Here is a 24,364-nt window from a genome sequence, read left to right as displayed (position 1 = left end):
CTGGTGTCGGTACAAAGTGGAATAACTAGGGCGGTTATTTTGAGAGCCCTCTGACAACGTTTCACTGTGAACTTTGTCTCAGTGCCTCAGACAGCTGTTTGGGATCTTAGAAAATGATCCTCATATGTCTCGTTTTGTCTCACTGGAGTCCGTTAGAGGGCGGACCAGCACAAATAATTTGCTAATTCTCATAATAATAATGATAATAAAGTACTCATAATACAGTCAAATGGACCCTGGTGTGTTTTAATATTGCTATATACTATATTATTGGATTATTATTACTGTTGAATTAATGTGAAAGGATGTTAGATAGGTCTAGGTTTAAATATGGGACCTCCCCCTTTTACTTCTCTTTTGTGGATAATGTTTATTATTGTAGTTGGAGAGATAAAAAGCAGTAAGAGAGTGATATACAATCTGCAAACAAGTCATTTTCCAATTTTATCAGTCGAGTCAGGCAGTTCTTCATTTCCCAGGTTTATTTATTGAGTATCAATGTGGAAAAGTACAAATTAACATCTAGCATGAGTTATTGTTTTGCTGATAATCCCAGGCATCCAGCGGACACGACACACACACACACACACACACACACACACACACACATGACTGGTCTGAATTATCTTTGATAGGACCAGGATCTGAAGTTAGAGGTAGTCAGTTCTTTAAAAAGCTTGATTTTAATGCTGTTTTGATTTTGTTCAAGCTCAGACACAGACATTCACATGCTGACAGACAGCGAAACAAACAGTGACTGAATGATTGAAAATTGAAAAGGTTATTGAATACACTAGAAAAAAAGAATACACTGAACAGTGTTGAAAGCTTTACAAGGAAACATAATAATTAGCCTGACACACCATAAAACTGAGCATGTTTCAGGTGTAATGACAAATCAATACAACAGGCAATGACAATGAAACGAATGAGGAGAGCAAACACAACGACAAGCATAATGACGCGGAAAAGATAGGACTTTGGTCAGATTCATACAAACAAGGCTTACATTTTCTTTTAATCGACCCATATCTTTTAAACCCGACGACTGCAGCCATATGTCACAGGGGCAAACACAAGTGTTTGAAGTGTTTTCATTTGCATCGCAAACATGGGATTTTTAAGGGTTTACGTCCCGTTTGGGCCAATCGGTGTGATCACAGACAAAACAACAAAGTCCTAAACAAGCCCATTACCATCCCAGAAACAGAGGAAATGTTAATCATCATATCAATAATAGTGAAACAATATGATGACAACAGGAGCAACACCAGTGGATAAATATATATGAAGAGAATTTAAGGAGCACATTTTTATTGATTTGTTCTACTTTTGTTTATTCTATCATTTTCCGTCACTACATTAGCAGACATTACAATGACAATGCAGACATTCTGAATATGAAGCAAAGCAAACATACACACACACACACACACACACACACACACACACACACACATACATACATAACATTTTTTTGCCAGGTTCAGGTTGGTTCCCTCGATGTCCCAGTGATAGATGAGGAACATTTCTGTCATTGAGGAAGCATGGGAAATCTGGTCACACTGATAGTTTTGAGTGTTTTTGTGTGTGTGTGTGTGTGTGTGTGTGTGTGTGTGTGTGTGTGTTAGGAGAGATAGAGAGACACACAGACAGAAGGTGCCTGGAGATATCCTCTGTGAGGTGATTGTTCCAAGTGATGAGCTGATAATGAATTCCTGTCATTAAATTGTGTGTACGTGTGTGCGCATGTGTGGCATTGATGTCATGCTCAAACCAAAGAGGTAGTACTGATTGAATGAGGACATTGTTAATTTATATCATTCAGTCTAACCCGGTCATGTATTATGGGGTGTTTGTGTGTTTGGTTCAGATAAACTGTACAAAAAGCCTCTGAACTGTTTCACAGCACGTTATCTGGGATGAGTTTTATGGCCCGACCAACCTTTGATCTTTTCCCCTTGCTTTTCTTTCCCCAGGCTGTCTTTCAGAAAATTTACAAGCTGTGTCTGTGTTTGCTGTCTGCCTGTCTCTGACACATACAGTGTGAGAACACACACACTCACACACACACATACAGTGGTTATAAAAAGGTCGCCACACCTGAATGAAGTGGCAGACGCAGTGGTCAGATTTGTTCTTCTGTTGTTGTGATCCGCCAACAAACCCGGCCTGGAAAAAAACAAGTAGCTGATTATTAGGATCATTTAGAATAAAACAAACTCCAACACCCTGATTGCTAAAGTCTGTACAGCCTTTTCAAATGGTGGCTCTCTATCTGTGCTCAGAATGAAGACAGCTGTTGCTGTAGGATTCTGCTGAGAGAGCCGTGGTCCACAAAGAGTTACCAAAGAAACGGCAAGATCTAATTGTTGCAAAGTGCCAATCACAGAGGGGCATGAAAGAATATTGAATGCATCGGGTGCACCATGAAGCATTATCAAAACCATTACCAGTAAGTGGAGACAATGTGGCACCACAGATACATTGCAGAGATCAGGACGACCCTATGAAGTTAATGAGAGGATGAGGAGAAAACTTTTCAGGGAGGCTCCCAAGAGGCCAACAGCAACATTAAGAGAGGGATTTCTGGTACTTGTCACTCCTAGCATGGGACCAACATCTCCAATATTCTGCACATGTCGAGGCTCTGGGGGTAGGGAGGCGAAACAGAATCCTTTCCTCACATAAAGGACCATCCAAGCCCATCTGAATTATGCCAAAAGACTCATTCAGTCAACCCCAAACCATGTGGCAAAATGTGTTATGGTCTGACGACACAAAGGTTGAACTTTTTCTCAGGCAAAGTTTGAAATGCATAGATATGTAAATTGATGCAGAGCTTCACTAAATCCCGGTATGAAACAACAAGTGTATTTAGATAGAAATGTCAGTGTTGTAAATTCCTTCTGTGCTCACTAAGGAGCAACATGACTCATTTACGGTAGGGGAAACGAGTGCAAGGTCTCGCCATCAACCCTGCTGGTAAAGGTCAGTGCTTATCTGACATCAAATATCTAGTTATCGTATCTTTCACTAGCTGAACCAGCATGAGGTCATTATTGGTAAAATGCTGATATCACCAACAAGCTCGCAACCAGCTACAATCTGTGCTCTGTGTGTTTGTAGCTTGTAATTCACACAGACCTTGGCAAGACAACAGTGAGAAGCTTATATGGCCCGCCTCTGTGCCTTTAAAAGGTTGTATATTAACAACTCTATGTGGAAAGGACAGGTGAGCAGCCATAGAGAGATTGTGAATGTGAACAACTCCGAGAAGAACGCAGACAAGGACTCAGCACCTGGATGTTGCTCTTGTAAATTCAACTTTCCGTTGTGGATCAGACAGCAACAAACAAAAGTTAAGAGGAAGTTCTTGGAGTGTTTGGTGACCTAACTGCACTACAGATGCGCTGAGCTCTGGAAGAGAAGAAGGGAAAAAGACGATCACGAAAGCCTTTAGCAGATCATGGACTCTCTTTAACAGCTCAAAAACTTCAGAGCTGAAAATGGGAACAGGATGGTGGTGGTTGTGCGTCTTGGGGGTTGTTGCTGCTCCGTGTCGGAGCATTAAAGAGTGTCTGGATGGGATTACAATCAATGTGATCCTGCTGGAAGATGAAGAGTCTCCCTGGAGTCTGAGGTATGTGAAGGACGAAATACTGGAGGCCATTGAGACGGACTCAGCCATTAATGCTGCAGAAGGTAATGAAGTATAAAAATACTGAGGAAAAAAATTAACCTTCCAAACTCTTTATAGACACATTATTGCGCTCATTACATCAAAACAGTCCCATCCACACACTTCAACATGCAGATCATCCAAAGCTTGAAAGACCTGCTGTGTGTGTCTATGGTTTCTAAACTATGACAAATGCTGTTTGGAGAAGAGATTTAACGAACGAAGGACACTCATAATTCAGTTTTTTTTTAGAGACAGGGTTTAATCTCACGGCTAAATTTGGCGGGTTCAGACCGACCTTCTATCGACAAAGAGGCTGCCGGAGCAGCGCGTGTGAGGGAGTGGACGAGCTAAAGAGCCTGATTGTAAGTAAAAATCTTCATCCAACTTAGACTCATGATAATGACATACTTGCTTTTTTAACATGTCGGCATAGACTTACCCGTGTGCTTAGTGGGTACCTTGAGGATTAACAGCTACATCCACTAGGGGTCAGACCAGAGGCTACACCATTCTGATCTTGTACAACGTAAACAGCTAAAGAGCCACTCCAAAGAGCTACTACAGTGTTAATTCTAAATGTTGTGTTTGTTTAAAGCCTGTTGCTCACTTAATTGCAATTTGTGGACACATACAGTTAATTTGTGAACACGTGTTTACTATCACATGGAGTTAATAGCAAGTACAACAGCAGGCCTAGTGAGCTGTGCACACAAATGTGAAACAAACAGCCACACTGACGGACAAAAAAACTCAAGCTCATTTGTATTCCCTTGCAGAACGAAGGCTCCCTGGGATGTGCCGTGCTTGGTCCCACCTGCACCTACGCTACTTTCCAAATGTTTGAGTAAGTGCATTTGTTTCCAAGCTCAACTCCACATTAGTGCAAATATATTTAAAAAAACATTCTTTCCATATTGAAACAGTGTTTGACTTGTATAAATATGGTAAAGGACAGTGCATGTGGGATCTATACTCTTAAACACATTAGGTGGATCCACCTTACCATTGTTTACCTCCATGTATGCGTCATTCTCCTTGTTTCTCTCTCTGTCAGCGGGGAAAGAGGTCTGAAGCTCAGCACGCCCATCATCTCGGCGGGAAGCTTTGGACTCTCCTGCGACTACACGCGCAACCTGCAGCGCCTCTTGCCGCCGGCGCGCAAGATCTCTGACTTTTTCGTCAACTTCTGGGAAGACGAGAACAAGCTCAAACCCGAATGGGAGACGACCTATGTTTACAAGAAACAGAGCAACACTGAGGATTGCTTCTGGTGAGTCACCAAGAGAAGTCCTAAAAGAGTACAGTGGAGGTGCTGTTTGGGATCAACCTTGCACCTACATTTTGCTGCGTGTGTGGCCAGCAGTCTTTATATGAGGGAGACGCATAGGTTATGGCATGTGTGTTGAATTGATATAATACACATCTGTTCTATTAAGTGATGCTATTCCCCAGGTATATTAATGCACTGGATGAAGCCTCGAGCAACTTTGCCCAACGTATTCAGAGAACGGTGCTGCGCAGACCAGATGACCTGAAAAACGTACTGGCGCCCAAAAACAGGACAAGCAACCGTAAGACTTTTCTTTAAAAAGTGTACAATACATCCTCGTGTCTGATTCAACTGCAGTATTTGAGTAGTACTGATACAGGAGTGTGGTCAGGGTTGCCAACTCTCAGGCTTTTGGCTTGAGAGACCAATTTCTTGAAATGTCCTTCCCCTCCCCAATACAATGGAGGTGTATGGGATTTAATTTGTGCAGCTCGCAGCATTAAATACTTTATATACTTATATAGTCGTATAATGAGGGATCATCTCTCTCCAGTATTAGTGGCCAATATAATGGAGATAAATGGATAATCCACGGGTCACACTGACAACAGTTTGACTTTGCCCTCCATATTGTATTTGGGTTGAGGCAAAAACCTCAGAGATGAGTATCTCAAAACCTGGACAAATAAACTGCAGCATTTAATAGTGGAGGGGACAAATTGGACGCAGGACAAATTATGTCCCAACAACCATTGAGACCTGTGATATAACCTGGGAGGGATACTGTTCGATATGAATGTTAACTTGTGCACATACCATAGCTTTTTGTTTCTCATTCATGCATCTTGGGTTTTGGTATTTTGGAGTCTCGTGGTTCAAGCCAGAGGGATGAACAGAGCGTTTGACGCCCTCCAAGGCTACTATGTAAAAAAAAAAAAAAAATGCATACACTACTGTTCTGTGGTGTGACATACAGCTTCTTTGTTTGCAGTGTTTATCATGTGTGGATCACCACTGGACGTAGTGGAGGCGAAAACAGGCTCAAAAGAGGCAGACAACAGCGATATTCTCTTCATCCTTATTGATCTTTACAAGTCAGTGCTCTTGATTCGTTCGTTCAATCTCTTTTTTTCCATCTGTGACTTGTTTCTGATCTTGGTTCTTTCTGCAGGTGTTTGAGCTGTAAACATGTTTGCACTTATTACACTGTTTGGTTACAAATGGCTCTTTTCATTCCCACACCCTTCTTTGAGATATAGTACACATGACAAGCAATTATCATCGCACGCTTCATCGACGATTCTGTTCATACTGATGTGTATCCTCTATTCATTTTTTCGTTATCTCTTGGAGTTTGGCCGTGCACGTACAGCCCTTAAAATATCGCCTCCCCTGCCTCCTCTCCACAGTGATCAATACTACACCAACACATCGTCGATGCCATCCATGAAGAACGTGCTGGTGCTGACTATGCCCAACACCAGAAACTACAGGATCAACGCGGACCTGAAAGACAACGACACGGTGAGGACACCATTTCCAAATGACTCAACTCCCTTCTTCCTTTTACTGCTGTTTAAAGGAGTAGTTTGACATTTTGGGAAATACGCTTTCATTGCCTCTTTGCATCTATACTGTAACTCTCAGCAATCAAACAGGAAGTTACGGTCAGGAGATGGTTAGCTTAGCTTAGCATTAAGGATCTGTTTGATCTTTAAACATATGAAAAGTGTCCTTTTTCAGGGGTTATGTGGGACCTGCCGAGTGACTTCCTGGATTCTTATAGCAACTCTGCTATAGTTGCACTTTATCTCACTCTAGGAAAGTCATAGGTAATGGTCATAGATGGCAACATCTCTCTCCAGCATCAGTGTTCCCATTCCTCTGAATAATCTACAGAGCAGTTGTTCTTATAGTGACTATTATTCTAGAGAGTATAGTTTCAATCATCAATTTTTCTCTCTCTGTCTCTGTTTCTCTGCAGATGAATGATTACATGGCCGCGTACCATGATTCAGTGCTGCTGATAGGCGAGGTGATGAGGAAAATTGCTAAAAAACCTCAGTCAGCGATTCAGCAGATGGAGTTTGCTGATGTGAATAACTTCAGAAACATCTCCTTTAATGGTAAGGAAAGAGGGAGAGATAGTGGGAGGAAGGGAGAGAGGAACTGAACCTGTAACGTACTTAACATTCCTGCCTGCAGTCAGTATGGTTGTGATGTTGAATAAATCATTTTGGATCAATTTCTGGGAAGAGACAAAAACACTTTGATAAAAGAAACCAAAGAGGAAATAGATGTATTTGGTAGAGGGATAAGTGGAAATGCATTGATGAACAGAGACCAGACAAGGCTGTAGAGATGATTTTTGAAATACTGAAGCCATCATTCAAATTTTAATTTTTCAAACACTTTGGTTTAAGACTAAATATCTGCTAAACTAAAGACGTTCCCATCAGTCTCACCTTTACTTTGTGTTTAGTGCTAATTAGCAAACATTCGCATGCTGACACGCTAAACTGGTGAACAAGAAAATATACTTGCTGAACATTATCATGTTAGTATTCTCATAATACTGCAGGAGTGACTGCTGAAATGGGTTTTTGTTAGATCCCTGAAATCAGGTCTGTTCAGTCTATGGTCTGTGGTTAACAAAAGGGATTTGAATGTTTTGTTCTACGATATAAAATACATCAGTAAATACCCCTCTCGTAAATTTGGAAGCTTTTATGCGTCTTAAAAAAAGACTAAATGGGAGTATGAGACGTCATCACGCTGATCGGTCCGCCTTTACAGCCTTGTTGCGTATACATGTGCTCATGCGACCGAGGTGTAGTTTGTTTATAGCCTAACGTTAGCTTTTTATTTCTGCCGATTGCAAGTGTAAGTGGTGCTCATTTGTGAAAATGATCTTGCTGAACAAAATGTGTAAGTATCATAAACTTGTGTTTGCCACAGAGTTCATATTCGGCAATCATCCAAAATCGAATGGAAAAATCCCATTGGCTTTTTGTCGCGAGAACTAGTGAGATGCTAACTTCCTGGGTGGGCCTACAAAAATACATCATCCCTGCAGAACTCTGTGTGCATATATTAGCATGTTAATGTTAGCATTTAGCACAGCCTCACGGGGTAGCTGTGGACTCCTAGGTCTGGTTTAATTGGCCTAAAAGTTCTCAACATATGCATCTATAAATACTGGAAACAGCTCATGAAGTACCCACAAGGTGCGAGGTTGTAGTTGCTGAAAACCCCCAAACGTCCATTGAACATACTGACGACAGGACCTCACAGTTGACATTGGTTATGGTCTTGTGTGAGGCCCAACAGATGGAAGCTGCCAACTGCTGTCACTTATTTGTATTTCTCACTGACAAGAAGAAGCGATGAGGTGCTATAGCTTGCAGGCAGCAGCTGTAAGTAGCCTGTGTGTAATTGGGGGTGAGCGTGTGATTAATAACAGACACACTCAAAGAGAAGCTGTCCTTTCTGTTAGGCTCTTTTTTCTTTCTCAAATGACAGAAAAAAAAAAAATATTAAAAATCGAATGAGTCGTCTGTACACTAGTTTACAGTAGGAGACTAAACTGTTGCGGTGTGTCTGCCATATGTTTGTGTATAAAGACGTTTCTATGGTTCTTCTCAGGAAGTGCCGGAAACTACAAGCTGGACGAGCATGGAGACAGAGACGTGAATCTCTCAGTCATTTACACCACAAATGACAACAAGGTACACTTGTTCATCATTATGCCGTTTAGCAGTGAATATTAAAAGAAACACAGATCTCTTCTACATTCTTTAGTAATTAAACCTCTGCGTGCTGAATCTCTTACTGTCATACCGTGTTTTACTCTGAAATTTGTAAATGTCTCCTCTCTTGTGATCCGCAGTACCGAATTTTATTCACATTCGACACCGAGCACAATGTTGCGAAAGTGGTTGAGACGGACCCTTCCTTCATCTGGGGAGCGACACTTCCTAATTCCAGACCAGAGGAAGGTACGGTGTAGGTGACGGTGTTTATTGACCATTGGCTGTTTATTACTGTCAGTAAGATGAGATTTCAGTGTGCAGATGTGTTGTAAAGAGTGAAACGTTTTATTCCTTTTCTCTAAGCTGAAGTGGAAATCTCACATGTGCACAATAAACAAAATTTCAGGATATAATACAAGATAAAGGTTTTCTTCACATGAATATTCTATACTTGAGTAAAGTCCGTCAAGACATACGTACCTGTACGATGCCCTAGATGAGTCTGGGTTTGCTATAATAAACAATGTTTTTTTTGTTTGTTTAATATGTGCTCACTCCTTTAGGCCCGGCATATTATAACATCATTGTCATTGTGTTGGCTGTTACCGTGGTTGTGGTGGCCACCATCGCCTTCATTTTCTACAGGTAAGTCGCAGACCAGACGGGCAGATGTGTGCGGTAAATGATTGAATGAACAAAGAACTCACAAATCCGAGAGTCCGAAATCAGGCGTGTGACAGACAGGCAGGTAGGTAACAAGCAAACGAAAACTCCATGTCATGGGGTAGGATGAGCTGATAAACAGCAAAGGAACAGAGAAGGTAAACAACAACAAAAAAGTGTGCGGAGTGGGAGAGTGTGGGAACTGCTGAGCAGGAGGTCTGGCAACTGCAGGGCTGACAAGAGACAGGTGGAGCTAATCAGGGCGGGGCAGACAATCAAAAAAGGCGGGAAAATGCGCATTGTACCACTGTATTCATGGCAATGTTAGCTGCATGCTTGAAATACATGAAGTATGGAAGTGAACACTGACACATTCGTTTTTTTTTACCATTGTTGAACTACAAAGCTATCAGGCTCAGTATTTGATATATATATATATATGGATGCTTTAATCTCAAAGGACATAATGTGAAAGATTTTTGATTGCTTTTACATGTATAATGTCTTCTATCTATTTATAACAGCTCTTATGGATGGATGTAAATACAGTTGCTATGCATGAGTTGTTTTTTTTTCAAATGACAGTTTTCTGGATCTCTTGAAAGACCTTTTTGTGACCAGCCTGAAGGGTTAGGGTTAGTTTTTGTGTACAATATAAAATTGGGAGCTAAACAAGGGTGAGCAGATATTGAAAGTGCGCATCTTGGGTGCTCATGGATGTGGATCCCTATGCTACGTTTAGCATTTAATGATGTGTTGGTGTTTTTTCCCCCCGTGTAGACAGAATAAGAGAGAACGCCGGATCAAGATGCGCTGGTTCCACATCTCCTCTGATCTCGTCACACTGCTGGAGAAAGACCAGCTCAATGTCATCTCTCTGAAGGTAAATGAAGCGCAAACCTCTCCGTCAGCATGGAGGCTCCTTTTCAACACACTCTTAACTTGTCCTGCAGTCAGAAATCTATGATCAAATGACCTTGTTCTCGAACATGAATGCACTACAGCGCACGATGAAATAAAATAAAGGAGTTTGGACACGTTTGCTCTGTTAACTTTGTCCTCCATCTGCCCCCGTCAGATTGAAGACGAGAGGAAAATCATGCAATTCCAGATCCGCCGTGCGCTCTACGATAAGAAGGTATAGCCGGACACAACAGTAGTTTTTCTAATCAATCAACATGCTTTCGCACATGTAGATTTGATCGCTGGTGTGATTGATGATGCTGCGATTGTTTTCAGATTGTGATTCTGAAGGAGCTGGAGTACTCAGATGAGGATGTTACCCGGATGATAGAACTTAACGCGGTAAAACACACACACACAGCAGGTGGTTTGTGTGATGTCAGCATTTTACTGATTCATTGTCATTATGCTTCCAGTCCTGTGTTTGTGGGTGTGCCAATCCTGTGTTAATGTTTTTTTCCAAGCCAGACCACTTAAAGAGCTTCTGTTTCGTCTTTTCTCTGCAGCTCAAGCAAATCGACTATTACAACCTCACAAAGTTTTATGGCACAGTGAAGATTGATAAGGGTGTGTTTGGGGTGTTCGAGTATGGAGAGAGGGGGTCGCTCAGGGTACGTACGGCAGGCTCACCTGCAGCTCAAGTCCATTCAGGTTTGAATGGAAGTTTAGTTTGCACATATCAAATCACTACTTTGATTCACAAGTCATTGTAGCTCAGTACAGGACAAGCAAAAAAATTATGAAATAATGCAATAATTTCACCAGATTTCTTGTCCCTTCCCTCTTCCAGTATGTGCTGAATGACAAGGTTTCGTACCCAGAGGAGACCTTCATGGACTGGGAGTTCAAGATCTCCGTCATGTACGACATCGCCACGGTAAGACAGAAACTCTGCTGACAAACTGCTACTTGTGGCACACTTGTTGAAAGCACTTACTTATGTATCTATACGCAGTTATCTACAATAGACACATCATTCAAAACTATAAGCCAGCATGTGTCGTTTGCTAAACACCTTCAATTTAAATACCACACTCGATTATCAATCACCTGCAATCAGAGAGCACCTGTGGAAACACCTGCAACCAATTAGAGTTTTAGTTTTAGAAATTGTGTTCTAGCAATTGGAAAACAGAATCTGTAATGCAATCAGTTATTACCGGTTGTTACTTCCTAAATTGTAATTTTATTACTTTTGCATTTCCTGAATATGTATTTTTGACATAAACATGTATTAAGAAAAGTGGACCTAAACCGATTTAAAAACTTGACTATTACATTTAAATCATAATGGGAATATTTAACTCATTCCTCTCTGATGGATTTATTACACCATGAGTTCCTTTTTTATTTATTAATCTGAATCAAAAAATAAAAGTACATGGTTTTCCTGACATATATTATAAGAAGCATAATACAGTAGTACTGTAAACTGTATACAGAATGTATCGCAACTTCTTCATTAATAATATTCTGATTAAATCATATTGTGGAGGGTTTATAAGGTTCATATCCAGCTGAATGTTTTAGTTAAGACTTGAAGACGTGTTGTTGCTGTTCCCCCTGACAGCCAGCAGAGGTCAGTAGAGCTCACCGATGATTGACTGCTCCTTCAATCTAAACCCTCTGGTGTGTGATTCCTCTGTTTCAGGGCATGTCCTATCTCCACGCCAGTCACATCCAGGTGCATGGTCGCCTCAAGTCCACCAACTGTGTGGTGGACAACCGCATGGTGGTGAAGATCACGGACTTTGGCTGCAATAGCTTTCTCAGCGCCGGCAAAGGTACAGCAACAGTGCGTCTGCTCCCTCGCTGACTTTTTATGGTCAATCTCATCACTTTCTCACATTCCCCTTCCTCTCCCTCTCTCTCTCTCTCTCCTCTTCCTCCTCTTCAGACTTGTGGACCGCTCCGGAGCACCTGAGGAGACACGGCACCTCTCAGAAAGGAGACGTGTACAGCTTTGCCATCATCGCTCACGAGATCGTTCTCAGAAAGTGCACCTTCTACACCGAGGGCTGCTCCGAGCGAGCAGGTGCGACACGCTTACACAACCGCTGTCCCAAAAGTGAAGCCCTCACACTCACACGTTGAACTCCTGAAAACCAAAAGAATGAAGAAAGTTATTACTCATCTTAAGGGACTGTGTGAAAATGATTGAGATGTTTGCTGTGATACACACACTCAGTAATATTGTAAGTAACTTTGTGGGGAATTAATTCATTCATAATGTGTGTGCACACAGAAAAGCTTGCAAAGGTCATCATGTCCTACTTCAGACCTGATCTTAACTTTGAGACGGCTTCGGAGAAAGAATTAGAGGTGAGTTGATGCTGGTCGTGTGCCAACTTCATCTGCCATCCTGTGTGTCTGCAGTATAAAGCTTTGTGTCCTCCGTCTCCTAGGTGTACATGTTGATAAAGACCTGTTGGGACGAGGATCCAGAAAAAAGACCTGACTTCAAGAGGATAGAATCCTGTCTGGGGAAAATAATCAGGTAATCGCTGTCTTTAGTTTAGCGGGTTCTCGCTGCCGTTTTAACCTCTAGAAGATCTGAGAAATGTATCACGTTTTTGAAGTTTGTTTTCTTGAAAGTTAATGTTTTTTTCCACCCTTCCCTTCCTTCATCCTCCTCTTCTGTTGTCCTTTCAGTAAAATTCATAACCAGGACAATGAGAGCTACATGGACAACATGATAAGAAGACTGCAGATGTACTCCAGGAACCTGGAGCGCCTGGTGGAGGAGAGAACGACCCTCTACAAAGCCGAGCGGGACAGAGCAGACTGCCTCAACTACATGCTGCTTCCCGGGTCTGTTAAGGATCACACCGCATTTTAGACACACTGTTCTGTTAACACAGATTATACAAGAACAAATACATCCTACCTGAAAGGTATAGCCCACATGGGCCAAGTCTGGCAACACTTTGTTGGGGTACATCTGAAGTAAAGCCATATGCATCATCGTGTTTCCTCTGCGTTGGTGTCTTTCTGTGCAGCCCGGCAGTGAAAAGTCTGAAGGAGACTGGTGCGGTGGAGCCAGAGCTGTACGAGGAGGTGACAATATACTTCAGCGACATCGTCGGTTTCACCACCCTGTGCCAGTACAGCACACCGATGGAAGTCGTGGACATGCTCAACGACATCTACGGGGGCTTCGACAGCATCGTGGACCACCACGATGTGTACAAGGTATTGTAATTCAATGGCTAGGCAAATATAGGTGGACAGTGCAGACACCCATCATGTGTTCCGTTCCCACACTCAGGTGGAGACGATCGGCGACGCCTACATGGTGGCCTCCGGGCTCCCAAACCGAAATGGGAACAGGCACGCGGTGGACATCTGCCGCATGGCGCTGGAGATCTTGGCGTTCATCGGTAACTTCCAGCTCCGACACCTGCCGGGTATCCCGGTGTGGATACGCATCGGCGTTCACTCAGGTAGACGGCACTAAACTCTGGACTGTGCTTAAAGCATTAACACAAATGGAAGTGAACGCTTTAAATTGTCTGTCTGTTGTCCTAAATGCAGTGTGAGGCCTCAACCTTTAAATTGCTTTAAGGGTTCATTATCGGCCTTTAAAGTGCAACCATTCCCCGATTCCTTCTGAAATCTCCACTTCCTTTGATCTGTCCACTCATCTCCTTTTATCTTGTAAACCGTTACAAACTGATGCGTGTGCCCAGGTCCCTGTGCTGCAGGTGTCGTGGGGATAAAGATGCCCAGATACTGCTTATTTGGAGACACGGTCAACACGGCATCTCGCATGGAGTCTTCTGGACACCGTGAGTGGAGAAATTAAAAACACGCATTCATGCTGCCATCTAGTGTGGTCCAGTTCCGTACGGCTAATCCCTCCCGTGCATTTACAGAAGCTACCTAATGAAATCAATTCACCACAGCCAAGCTTTGGCAAAAAACAGACGCCTGTTGTTTTTTTTTATCTTTAATATCCTCCAGCCCTGCGGATCCACGTCAGTCAGCCAACTATAAATATCCTGCAGAGGACATACTGCAAGTTTGAGTATGAGGTCAGAGGAGAAACGTATCTGAAGGTAAAGATGGGCCTCTTTACATTTACGAAACATGTCGGACAGATGAACCATTTTTAAACAGAACCTAGAAACACTCATTTTTTGCAGAAAGCATCGAGTGAAGTGTGGGTGTCGGCAGACTTTGATGGAAAAATGGTGTGAATGTGTGTTTTTTTTTTTCAAGGGTAAAGGCACAGAGACAACCTACTGGTTGACAGGCGAGACGGGCGAAGACTACGACCTCCCAACCCCGCCCACAACGTAAGTAAACCCGCCACCTGCTGAAAGGTATTCCCCCCCCAAATACTTCTTTTAACCTGTATCAGGCCTGATGATCATTTTGCAAAAATTCAATCAGCAAAGTGTTTTTTTTGTAGCCAGTACTGTAAAGCTGTTTTTCACTGTTCATGCACCGGTTCCTGCTTTTCCAGTGAGAACTTCCAGCGGCTCCAGCAGGACCTCGCCAACATGATCCTGATGTGTCTGGAGCGGCGCTCTCGGGGCTCCATCCGGAGGAAGAAGCCGCTGTCGAGTCAGAGCAAGGAGGACGACGAGGACCGGGAATCAGAGGTGGAGTCTGAGAGCGACCACCACCCCGAGTACCTGCACCTGGCCACCGTGGATAACACCCTCAGTACATTCCTGTAGCACATACCTATACTGTAGAGTGCATTACTGTCCCAGTCATCCCTGTCTGTTAGTACACTACTCAGTAAGACTGGGCAAGGCAGAGTGACTGGTGACTGGTTTTAAGTCCACCAAGCAGAGATTATAATTGATCAGTTCCATCCATTCGAGGCTAAACTGAGGCTCTGATGAGCGTTAATGTCCAGACTACATCCAAGTAGTGTTAACATACATGTGGACCTTTCAACTGCATATATCTTGTCAGGTTCATTGATAGTTTAAATATGCAATTTACTGCTTAGTCAAAACACTTACTTGTGTGAATCATATTTTATGAGAGGTGCTATATTAAATCAATGCGTTATTGTTATTATAACAAGTGTTAGATTTGGTTTAAATCTATAGATATGATTAATCACATGTATGCTTTGAGCATGAATAGCCCATCAGACACAAGGATTAAACCTGCTGTAATGTAAAGCATGCTTTCATTCTTTTACTTTATATTCACGTGTGTTTCATAATCAAGTCATATGACTGGAGACTTTTGTGTCTCTGTGGTCAAAATATTTCAACCTCTGAGATTACTGCGAGATGATTTACTGCACTGTTGTAACGGTCGTCTGTATAACCAGCTTTATTTCAGACGTGTCACTAGATACCGGTGGACACCGACATGAGGCCTCGTCACGGTTATGTCTGCCTCGGAAAAAATGAGATTTTCAAATCTGTATTTTAAAACAAAGGACAAAGATTTATTTTGTTGAGAATGGTGACATTCATTTACTTTAAATAAAAAAAAATCCCCTCCTGTCCCATTGTTGTCAAAATGTGTGTTCAGGTGAAAAAACAAAGTTAAATGAAATCAAAACACAGCGTTTCTTGAAGCCTGTTCAGGTTCATCTGAGGCGTTACAATGCGTGTGTCACATTGTTGTATGTGTACTGAGGACAGAAGAAGAAAACAGAAAAACTCCAGCATCAGATTAAAATAGTTTTCTATCCACAGCTGCCTTTTTTTTTTTTGCACAGAACAATGAAAGAAGACCGCTGAGTAGATGTTTACACATCAAATGCAAAGTGGGAACACACTATTGTACAGCAGAAACAACTCAACACATACAGTGTGCCAATATGAAAGTGAAGAGTGGATCCAGCTAAACAAACAAGGAAACTGGACATGCACGTGTGTGTTTATAAAACTGACCTCATGGTAACACATTGTGAGCTAAAACTCAAAACTAGTGTATTTAATAAACCTGATGAAAATCAAGTCGGTCAAAAATAAAAGCGAGTCGACGAGTAGAAAAAAGAAAATAAGTCACCCATAGACCCCCTCCTGCCCCCCCCCCACACACACACACTTAAAAAAAATATTTTTGACCGTGTAACATTCGTAAAAGAAACAGCGAGAATAAATTAGATAACTGAACATACAAAAATAAATGAAAAAGGCTTTTTATACAAAAGCGCTTGAGCGTTCTGCAACAGCTGCATGGAAACAGCTTCACCGCATACACGCAGCAGCCTGTGCTCTCTGTGCTTTCTGTGTCTCTACTCTAACACTTTATGAAAAATGTAATTCTCAGAACGAACAAACATGCACTGGAAGAAATTTACACAAACACCAAACCTGGACTCTCAGTGAGACTGTAAACTACCCATTCGCTGACTAAAATATTAAAACGCATATTAAAAACGAACGCATGTAATAACATTGAAACATGTCGGTTGTTTGACGTGTCAGTGTTGCTGCTTAAACTCAAGGCACCGAATGGCCCGTGTTAAGAAGAGCCACAAGGGAAAGCTGAAGTGACAAAACAATAAACAGTCTTCTTCTTCCTGCTCGTGTCACGGTTATGATTATCATAAGCTTGATGTGTGACGTCACCATTCTAACATCTATTGTGTACTCTGCTCATCCGGCTAATAAAGTATTTATTGCGAGGAGCCTTACATGTCCGGGACATCGGTTTCTATTTTACACTTTAAATGGACGAGACACTTTATCTCACGCACGCACCCTCAAACACACACAATGTCGTATTTGCGGCCTGTTTTTTTCTTTAGATTTAATTATCAAAATGTTATCAAAAAGAGTCGCCGACTATGATCTTAATTCTTGATTGTCTCAAGTTGAAACTCGAACTGCTTAATGTCTGTATAAAGCAGCCCGAGTGCGTTTCCATACTACGTGTTGCTGGTCAGACAGTGTTACACAGGAGCTAAACAGCAGGGGGGGGGGAGAGCCATATTGCCAACCCTAAGGACAGCTGTACATGATGTTGGAATGCTGCTAACCATCTTATCTAGACAGCTGCTGGCTCGTATAGCTAACTTCAATTTGGAATCTCAGCTGGGTTAGATATGTTGTAGTGTTTGTATTGTTGTTGTTTTTGGCCCCTACCGCTGCAGATGAACTCAATTATTTTGAGTTATTTATGCCTCCAAGAAATGCTTCAAGCGAAACCCCAATTCTTGCCGCTTCCATCAGCATCTGTCCGACAATGAGTTTTCTATGTTTTATGTGGTTAAATGTTTTCTGACAAGCTACGCCATGACTCTCGTAGATGTGTTCCCGGCTAGAAGCGCGTTTCGAGTAATAACGCCCGGTTATTTCCCAGCATTCAACCACCACACCTCCAGCGTTTCCAGTAAATGTGCTGTTGAAACCTTGTGAATTAATTTCATGACACAGCATTATAAAAACGGTCGGGGGGGTTGCGTGCCACAGACTTGTGCAGGGGATACGACTTTGATCCGTGGTGCAGTTCCTACAAGTTGCCAACAGAGGCTGTTAAAAGTCCGGCCTGATCCAACTGCTTCTCAAACCCCCTTTTCAATCACACACCTGCACTGCGGCAGATCTGCTGCTCCTTATTTCACAGGCAAAGATGACGACAAAATACATTATGTGACTATCACCCCCCCTCCCCCTCCTCTCTCCCTCTTGCCCTCTACCCTTCTCTGTTACAGCCTTTTCCGACAGCTCTCTGTCAGCTGGTTCCAAAGCTGGCTGTGGATCTCAGCCAAGGCGACAGACTAAGACGACGACGACGCTGCTGCTGCACCGGCACAAGCTGCTGCAGGTGTGTATCAGCGCGCGACAGGGTGTTGGTGCAGGGGGATAATGTAGAGCAGCGTGTGTGTTTGTGCAGGTGCAGTGAGCGTACCGCTGGCTGGCTCTTAGTGTGAGCTCTGTTGGATGACCGTTTCTGTCTGGACCCGGATGAAACCTGTGTGAAACCTAACTCTGATGGTTTGCAAATAACTCGCCCTGCATGCTGATAGGCCCGGGTCGACGCACCCGACGCAACACAGAACCGAAGGCACACTGACTCACATTCGAGGCCATCTCTAAATAGATACAAAAGCAAGCTTTCGTAGGCTTTGTATCTGCTCCTGTGGAGTCCGCGCACAATGAGATCAAACCGCCCAAAAATGAAATGACCATCATTATTTCTCACAAGCTTCACGACCACGTAAAGTTGCCGCTGGCTAAATATGTTAGCGGGTCAACAGCAAGTTGGATCCCTTCTGTGTATGGTTTGTTTCCCGGCCGAAGGGGATCAAGTGCAAACTAAATGACGACGGTGTTGTGTTAACATTAGAAAACGTAATAATCCAAAGACGCGCCACGCAGATCCGATCCTTTCACGTCCTTTGTCAGATCACGGCTCCTCACCGGGTAACGAAGACAAGACGATGTTTTCTTGTGTCATGGTCGGGTTCAGCACCGTGGTTCAGCTTTAATCTGGATCTTTGGTTAGAATTTACTAAGCTCCACTACTGCCCTTGGCAATATGACGTTCGCACACATGTTTAATTCTACTGATTAAATTAGTTTCACTGGAAGCTATTTTGGAAGATCTTGCTGTGCCTGACTGGGATATTTAGGATTTGTTTAGTTATTTTTTTTTGGTCATCTGGTAATGTTTCTAACTGGCATTTTGTCAATGAACTGATAATGCTACAAATCTGTTTTGATGACTGTCCATTGACGCACATATACACCATGTCGTAATAAGCCGAGAAAGAAAATAACTTAAAGTTCTTGGGATTTCTACATCCGGGACCCATGGATCTGGAAGAGCTGTGGAATATGAGAAAAACAGAGATTAGGGAAAAGTAGATCCACGGCTTTATAATCCAATAACATTGTATACAATCTATGCTATGGTATGGCTGTGATGACGCTGATGATGAAAATGGTGACAGAATGAGAGCAAATGACTCTACTGACATGCATAATGGTTGGGAACATCGACAAAATCACACACAGTCATGTCTTCACCACTTACTACACGTTTAAGATGTGTGCCCCTTTAACATTTACTTGATTCTGCATGTTTAAACGTCTGCGTTTGTGTGTTTATTACGTGCTGGGTGTGACTGTGTGTGGCTCTACATTGAGACTGGGAAGGACATCTGCTGCTGCTGCACTGAAAAGGTCGGGATATTTCATGTCGCAGCATTGGTAAGGAGAGCCCGGAGAGACACGCGGCTCAATCGATATCTAGTCAGGCTGCCGTGCCGGGCCACTGCTGGACCAGAGTAAGCATGTCCGTGTTTACACACATACAACAAGCTGGTGCAGATCACCACGACAAACAGCATGTGGGGGCTTTCTTGACCATTCATTTGCAAGTGTATTTGACAGGGACCACGCATAATAAACTTCAATACTTGAAATCTGATGCATTGTACAGATAAATAAAGCGGAAAAAATCTATTTTAATCCCCACTCCCCCGGGCAGTCCTTACTCTACAGCGTCCGGACTGGAGGGTTGTGGCGGAAACAGTGATGAGATTTCTGCTACTAAGCATCAGTAGAGCAGCAGTTAGTCATCTTTCTGTACGATTTATTATGAAATTATTAAATTATCTATAAACTAAAATCTCTCTCAAAATGAGATCTAAAATACTGTTCCCTACTTGTTTTGCTACGTGATTGACGAGGGCCAACTTTGTGGTTGCCCAATGACAGAAAAAAAGACAACGCTAGGCTTTTCAAAATAAAAGCATCGGGCCAGAAAGCAACTTATATATCAATAACTATATTAAAGCCTTATTTGTGCTAAGAAAAACTTCAGTGTACAGTTATCTCTCATACTCAATGCAGCGCCATGAAACACCCCAGATCTCTGTGGACATCACACACACACACACACACACACACACACACACACACACACACACACATATATACTGTATATACAAACACTAACATCTACCAGGTCTACCCATTAGCACATCTATCGCACAGTTCCTCACCCATTCCCGCCTCTCTTTGGAACAAAGAATCATGACTCCCTCATTCTCTATGCCACTCATTTGGCGTGGTACCTCTCCCTCCCTCCTCCTCCTCCACCACCACCACCACAGCGGCTTCCTCCTCCTGCGTCTCCGCCGGCTTCATTCAGCATGAAGGACGGAGGGGGAAAACACAAAAGAAAAGGAAACAAACAAACAAAAAAAGAAAGACAGAAAACGACAAAAACATGAACAGGCTGATGAGTGTCAGTGAGTGGATTGTGAGAAGCTTAGGGGTAAATATAGAGAAAGGCAGATATATATCTATATATCCATATGAGAGAGAGAGAGAGAGAGAGAGAGAGAGAGAGACAGAGAGAGAGAGGAAAGAGATTGATACAGTGTCAGAGATAGACAGGAAGACTAAGTGATGGATTGATAACAGCCGGAAAGAGAGGGAGAGCTGTGTGAATGATGGAGTGAATGTGTTCGTGAATGACATTTCAAGGGCAAGTGACATTTGGAGCTTTCAGTGTTGAGTGCAGGATCAAAGCACAACCGCTTCAGAGGGGATACCCCCCCCACCGCGACCGTGTGTTTCGGAGACTCACCTTGGTTTTGTGGCTCTGCTCCGTAGCCAGGCCGGATCCCGGAGTGTGGAGCTCCTTGGACACGACGCACAGAAACTCAGCCTGGTCCTCTGTTCCGTAGCTGTATGACGAGCCAATGTTCACCATCTGGAGGAGAGAGAGAGAGAGAGAGAGAGAGAGAGAGAGAGAGAGAGAGAGAGGGAGAGAGAGACATGGTGAGTGTCAGGACGAATTACAGATCACAGCAGAGAAAAACAGAAATCATGAGATGGAAAGTAACGGAGACAGCTGAGATCCAACACTGCAGAGAGGGAGGACTTATTTTGCTCATGCATGGTGGTGGGGGGAGGGGCAGCCTGCTGTTCCAGCCTCGGCAGTGGACTCAACAACGAGCATCTTCTACTTGTGGGAAGTGGCACAAACAACTGGGGGTCAGCTTCTGCAGGGAGCTGTGTGCAAGTCATAGCTGTGCAGCATGCAGTGGAGCTTGGTGCCGAAGCTGTGGGAGAGGAGGAGGGGTCTCCGTGTGACTCTAGGCTACAATGTGGATAGGCTGACCTATTAAGACTCCACCAGGCTCTGAAGTCTGAGGGTCAATGAACTGCAGCCTGTCAACTTAAGGGGCCAGTCCTTCACTTCAAAAGACAACCTTAATACAGACAGTTTTTTCCCCCCCTATATCTGACATTACAGCGACTCCAAAGATCAATATAATTGAGTCTATTTTTACTGTGTGGTCACACTGTGAGCGGTGGGTTGCTCTCTTCTATCAGACTGCCGATGGTGTGACAGTAAGAGCTGGTCTGCAGCATTTTAAAACATTCGTGAGCCAGTTTTTAAACTCTTAATAGAAGACTGCAACTCAAGATTATTTTTCTCAAATAAATCATTTGGTCTGAAAATATCATAAAACACACGCATCACAATTTCTCAAAATAAATGTATATAGTGGTCCGAGTCCCTTGCTGGTTGTGTTTCATGCGTCCACAACAGAAGCACACACTGACTATTTATTCTGTGACACATTTGATTTTGTAGCTCACAATGTGAACACACTGTGTTGTTACCGCTGTCATGTAACCTACAGCAGACTTAACAAACACATCTGGTCTATGACAAATAAACAGTAAATCTACCAGCTGTAGACAAACCTCTTGAACAAAGACAATGACCCGGGAATACTCCAGAACCAGCGCAGGACATGGGCCTTATCTGGGTTCTGAACCCTTCGTACAAGGCTGAAGGTAAAACATACTGAAGATCGAGTGCTGTGCCTGCGGTGACATGGTGTCTTTGTGTAAGTAGAAGTGCAATGGAATATCTTCAACATTTGAATTACGAAAAAAATGTAAATATAGGTCATGGACTCACTAGATAAGTCCTACCGAAGGAAAATAAATCAATACAGCCAATGCAAACTAATGCAATCTGGGAGTCCTAAACTGAGTTGGGGAGTGCAGCTAGCAGGGCTCAGGTTTCGGGGGGGCCAAGGGGTCAGGCCAAAGGGGTCAAGATTGAAGGGTCAGCAGCAGCGCGAGTCCAACCCACAGTCCAGAGCAGTCCGGTGCGGGGCTTTCTGCAGGCGCGCACGCTGACCTGCTCAAACTTCCAGCCGTCCGACATGGTGGAGACCATCTGGGTGAGCTCCTCCTCCTGGCACTGCAACACTCGGTACACGTGCTTGGGGGGCACCTGCTGGGGAAGGAGGAGGAGAGAGGGGGGTGGGGGGGGGAGTTGTGAAGACAGCAAACATATGTATCTGCCTCGACAAAATCGAAGAGACAAAACAATAATGCGGTCGTGAGCTAGCTGTGAGATAAGCGCTTTCATGTCTTGGCACTATATTTAACAGCAGCAGCGAGTCCAGACAGTGGGTGTATGTTGGAGAGGGCAGTGAGATTATGTTAGAGTGAGTGCAACCACCCTGAGAAAAGAAAAGAAGCCTGATGTGCAGCACAGCTCTCTTCAGAGAAGCACAGGAGGGTGAAATTACCAACAAAGACTGCAGCACTGACACACATCGCACTTACACCACCACCACGGTGTGTGTGTGTGTGTATGTATGTGTGTGTGTGTGTGTCTGTTCGTTTCAAATGCAGACAGTTAAGTACTGAAATATGTAGTACACTCTATATTGTAACCGCTAAAAACAACCATTATGGTTTAAGAATATTAACATAACTGTTGCGTTACACGGCATCTTTAACATGACACACACATGACGCGCTGTATCGGTTTCATAAAAAAACGACTGCAGCGTCTGAGGCCATCTGTTGGGTTGTTGAGTTCTGTGTTTACCTGTGTGGCTTTGGAGTCCCTCTCCACGATCCGCTCCTTGATCAGTTTGATCAGTGGGGTGATGTTGTAAAACTCAGCCTCCTCCAGGACACCTTGAAAACAAAGGAAACAACACACGGGTCAGCTCCCGTGTGCACACTGAACGCAGACACAACCCCGCATTTTTACAAAATTGAACGATGTCAACCATTTATCCACTACTTTAAGCTCACTATTTTAACTGTTCATCCACTACTTTCAGCCAGGGAATTTGTATCTAGTAGTTATTGCTGCAGAATTACACCTTGGTACAAGTACCAGTATGACAATATACATATAGATTGTGTATTTTCACGTGAAAGAAACTAGAATCTAAAGTGATGAGAGACCCTCAGGGACATGAGGCAGTATGGAGGCCCACAGTATTCTCCTGATTTCCACCTGCCCAACAAACACAAAAAAACCAACTCATGCACCCCGGACCCATGTGAGCAGAGTCAAAGCACGTCAAAGACCTTCTTCAGCCAGCTCCTTGTTGTAGACCAGCTTGCCATGCCGCAAGTAGTTGAGAATGGGGCCGAAGTAGGTGGGGTCTCTGTCAATCACATAGGCTCCAGAGTCATCCTGCAGCAGACGGAGAATCAGAGAGACAACTCAATTAAAGCATGTTCACATCTTCATGTATTTACATAGCTGCAGAAAGTCTCTCTTCTTGTGTGTGTGGTGTGTGATTGTGGGTGGTTATTCTATTACAAGCTGTGGATGTTTTTAAACTTGTTATAGTACTTCTTTTTGTGGTCCTGTGTAATGTCTAAACAAAGGATGTGGCCACTGTTATTTTTGGACCGCACCATTAATGGACCTCTTTTGTAATATGTTGCAGTATTTTTAGACCCAAAAGTTCACGAGCTGGAGAACAACATCCTGGTTTGGCTTTTTTTTTCATCTTGCGTTTGCAGCGCTGGCTGTTCAGAGCGTAAGTACGTACGAAAAGATGCATCGCAGAGGGTTTTGTTTTCAAAATAAAAGCCCCCCCATAGAGCGGATGAACTCAATTAATATTTCTGCTGTATCGAGATGTATAAAAGGCGACGTAACAATTGGTAGTCAGATAGCAACGTTACTTTTCAGCAAATATTCCATTAAACCCTTCTGCTGAGCCTGCCTGGCTGTTATGTCATGACTACTGCCGCTCCAACTAACACACACACACACACACACACACACACACACACACACACACACACA

The 24,364-nt window shown here is 43.2% G+C and overlaps 2 protein-coding genes across 7 annotated transcripts in view; one reads left to right on the top strand and one right to left on the bottom strand.

Annotated features, from left to right (window-relative positions):
- The first annotated feature begins 1,616 nt into the window (after positions 1–1,616).
- gucy2cb (guanylate cyclase 2Cb) lies at positions 1,617–16,192 on the top strand. 2 transcript variants are annotated; one of them, XM_031843066.1, is made up of 27 exons: positions 1,617–3,705; positions 3,935–4,047; positions 4,462–4,529; positions 4,740–4,955; positions 5,138–5,256; positions 5,947–6,049; positions 6,365–6,479; positions 6,940–7,081; positions 8,601–8,683; positions 8,845–8,953; positions 9,271–9,352; positions 10,151–10,253; positions 10,449–10,508; positions 10,610–10,675; positions 10,840–10,944; positions 11,124–11,210; positions 11,985–12,117; positions 12,231–12,401; positions 12,579–12,655; positions 12,739–12,830; positions 12,986–13,144; positions 13,333–13,525; positions 13,602–13,776; positions 14,023–14,121; positions 14,297–14,391; positions 14,555–14,631; positions 14,802–16,192. In XM_031843066.1, the coding sequence occupies exons 1-27, from the start codon at positions 3,510–3,512 to the stop codon at positions 15,016–15,018; spliced, it is 3,255 nt and encodes a 1,084-aa protein (XP_031698926.1). In that variant the 5' UTR covers positions 1,617–3,509; the 3' UTR covers positions 15,019–16,192. The 2 variants fall into 2 exon arrangements, with proteins under 2 accessions (XP_031698926.1, XP_031698927.1); XM_031843067.1 differs by having other exon boundaries at positions 1,618–3,705; positions 12,231–12,368; positions 14,802–16,190.
- Positions 16,193–17,098: 906 nt separating this feature from the next.
- The window catches only part of kctd17 (potassium channel tetramerization domain containing 17), a 13,060-nt gene continuing 5,794 nt past the window's right edge, over positions 17,099–24,364 (bottom strand). Inside the window, exons 2-7 of one of the 5 annotated variants that reach the window (XM_031843071.1) lie at positions 23,632–23,740; positions 23,138–23,229; positions 22,388–22,531; positions 20,861–20,986; positions 20,271–20,409; positions 17,099–19,089 (exon numbers count right to left, since the gene is read on the bottom strand). In XM_031843071.1, the coding sequence (XP_031698931.1) occupies positions 20,311–20,409; positions 20,861–20,986; positions 22,388–22,531; positions 23,138–23,229; positions 23,632–23,740 (570 nt within the window). In that variant the 3' untranslated portion in view covers positions 17,099–19,089; positions 20,271–20,310. Of the gene's footprint in view, positions 19,090–20,270; positions 20,410–20,860; positions 20,987–22,387; positions 22,535–23,137; positions 23,230–23,631; positions 23,741–24,364 lie in introns of all 5 variants that reach the window. The other 4 variants (XM_031843070.1, XM_031843073.1, XM_031843072.1 and 1 more) reach the window with 4 other exon arrangements.

Source organism: Anarrhichthys ocellatus, unplaced genomic scaffold, assembly GCF_004355925.1.
Source record: "Anarrhichthys ocellatus isolate YVR2014 unplaced genomic scaffold, GSC_Weel_1.0 scaffold4, whole genome shotgun sequence".
NCBI lineage: Eukaryota > Metazoa > Chordata > Actinopteri > Perciformes > Anarhichadidae > Anarrhichthys > Anarrhichthys ocellatus.
This window is presented reverse-complemented; position numbering and strand designations above follow the sequence as displayed.

Bases quoted from the DNA above. Each gene is read 5' to 3' on its own strand.
- gucy2cb (XM_031843066.1), top strand. From the start codon at position 3,510: ATGGGAACAGGATGGTGGTGGTTGTGCGTCTTGGGGGTTGTTGCTGCT. The intron at 8,954-9,270 runs GTACGGTGTAGG...TCACTCCTTTAG, and splicing joins TAATTCCAGACCAGAGGAAG to GCCCGGCATATTATAACATC. The intron at 10,509-10,609 runs GTATAGCCGGAC...GATTGTTTTCAG, and splicing joins GTGCGCTCTACGATAAGAAG to ATTGTGATTCTGAAGGAGCT.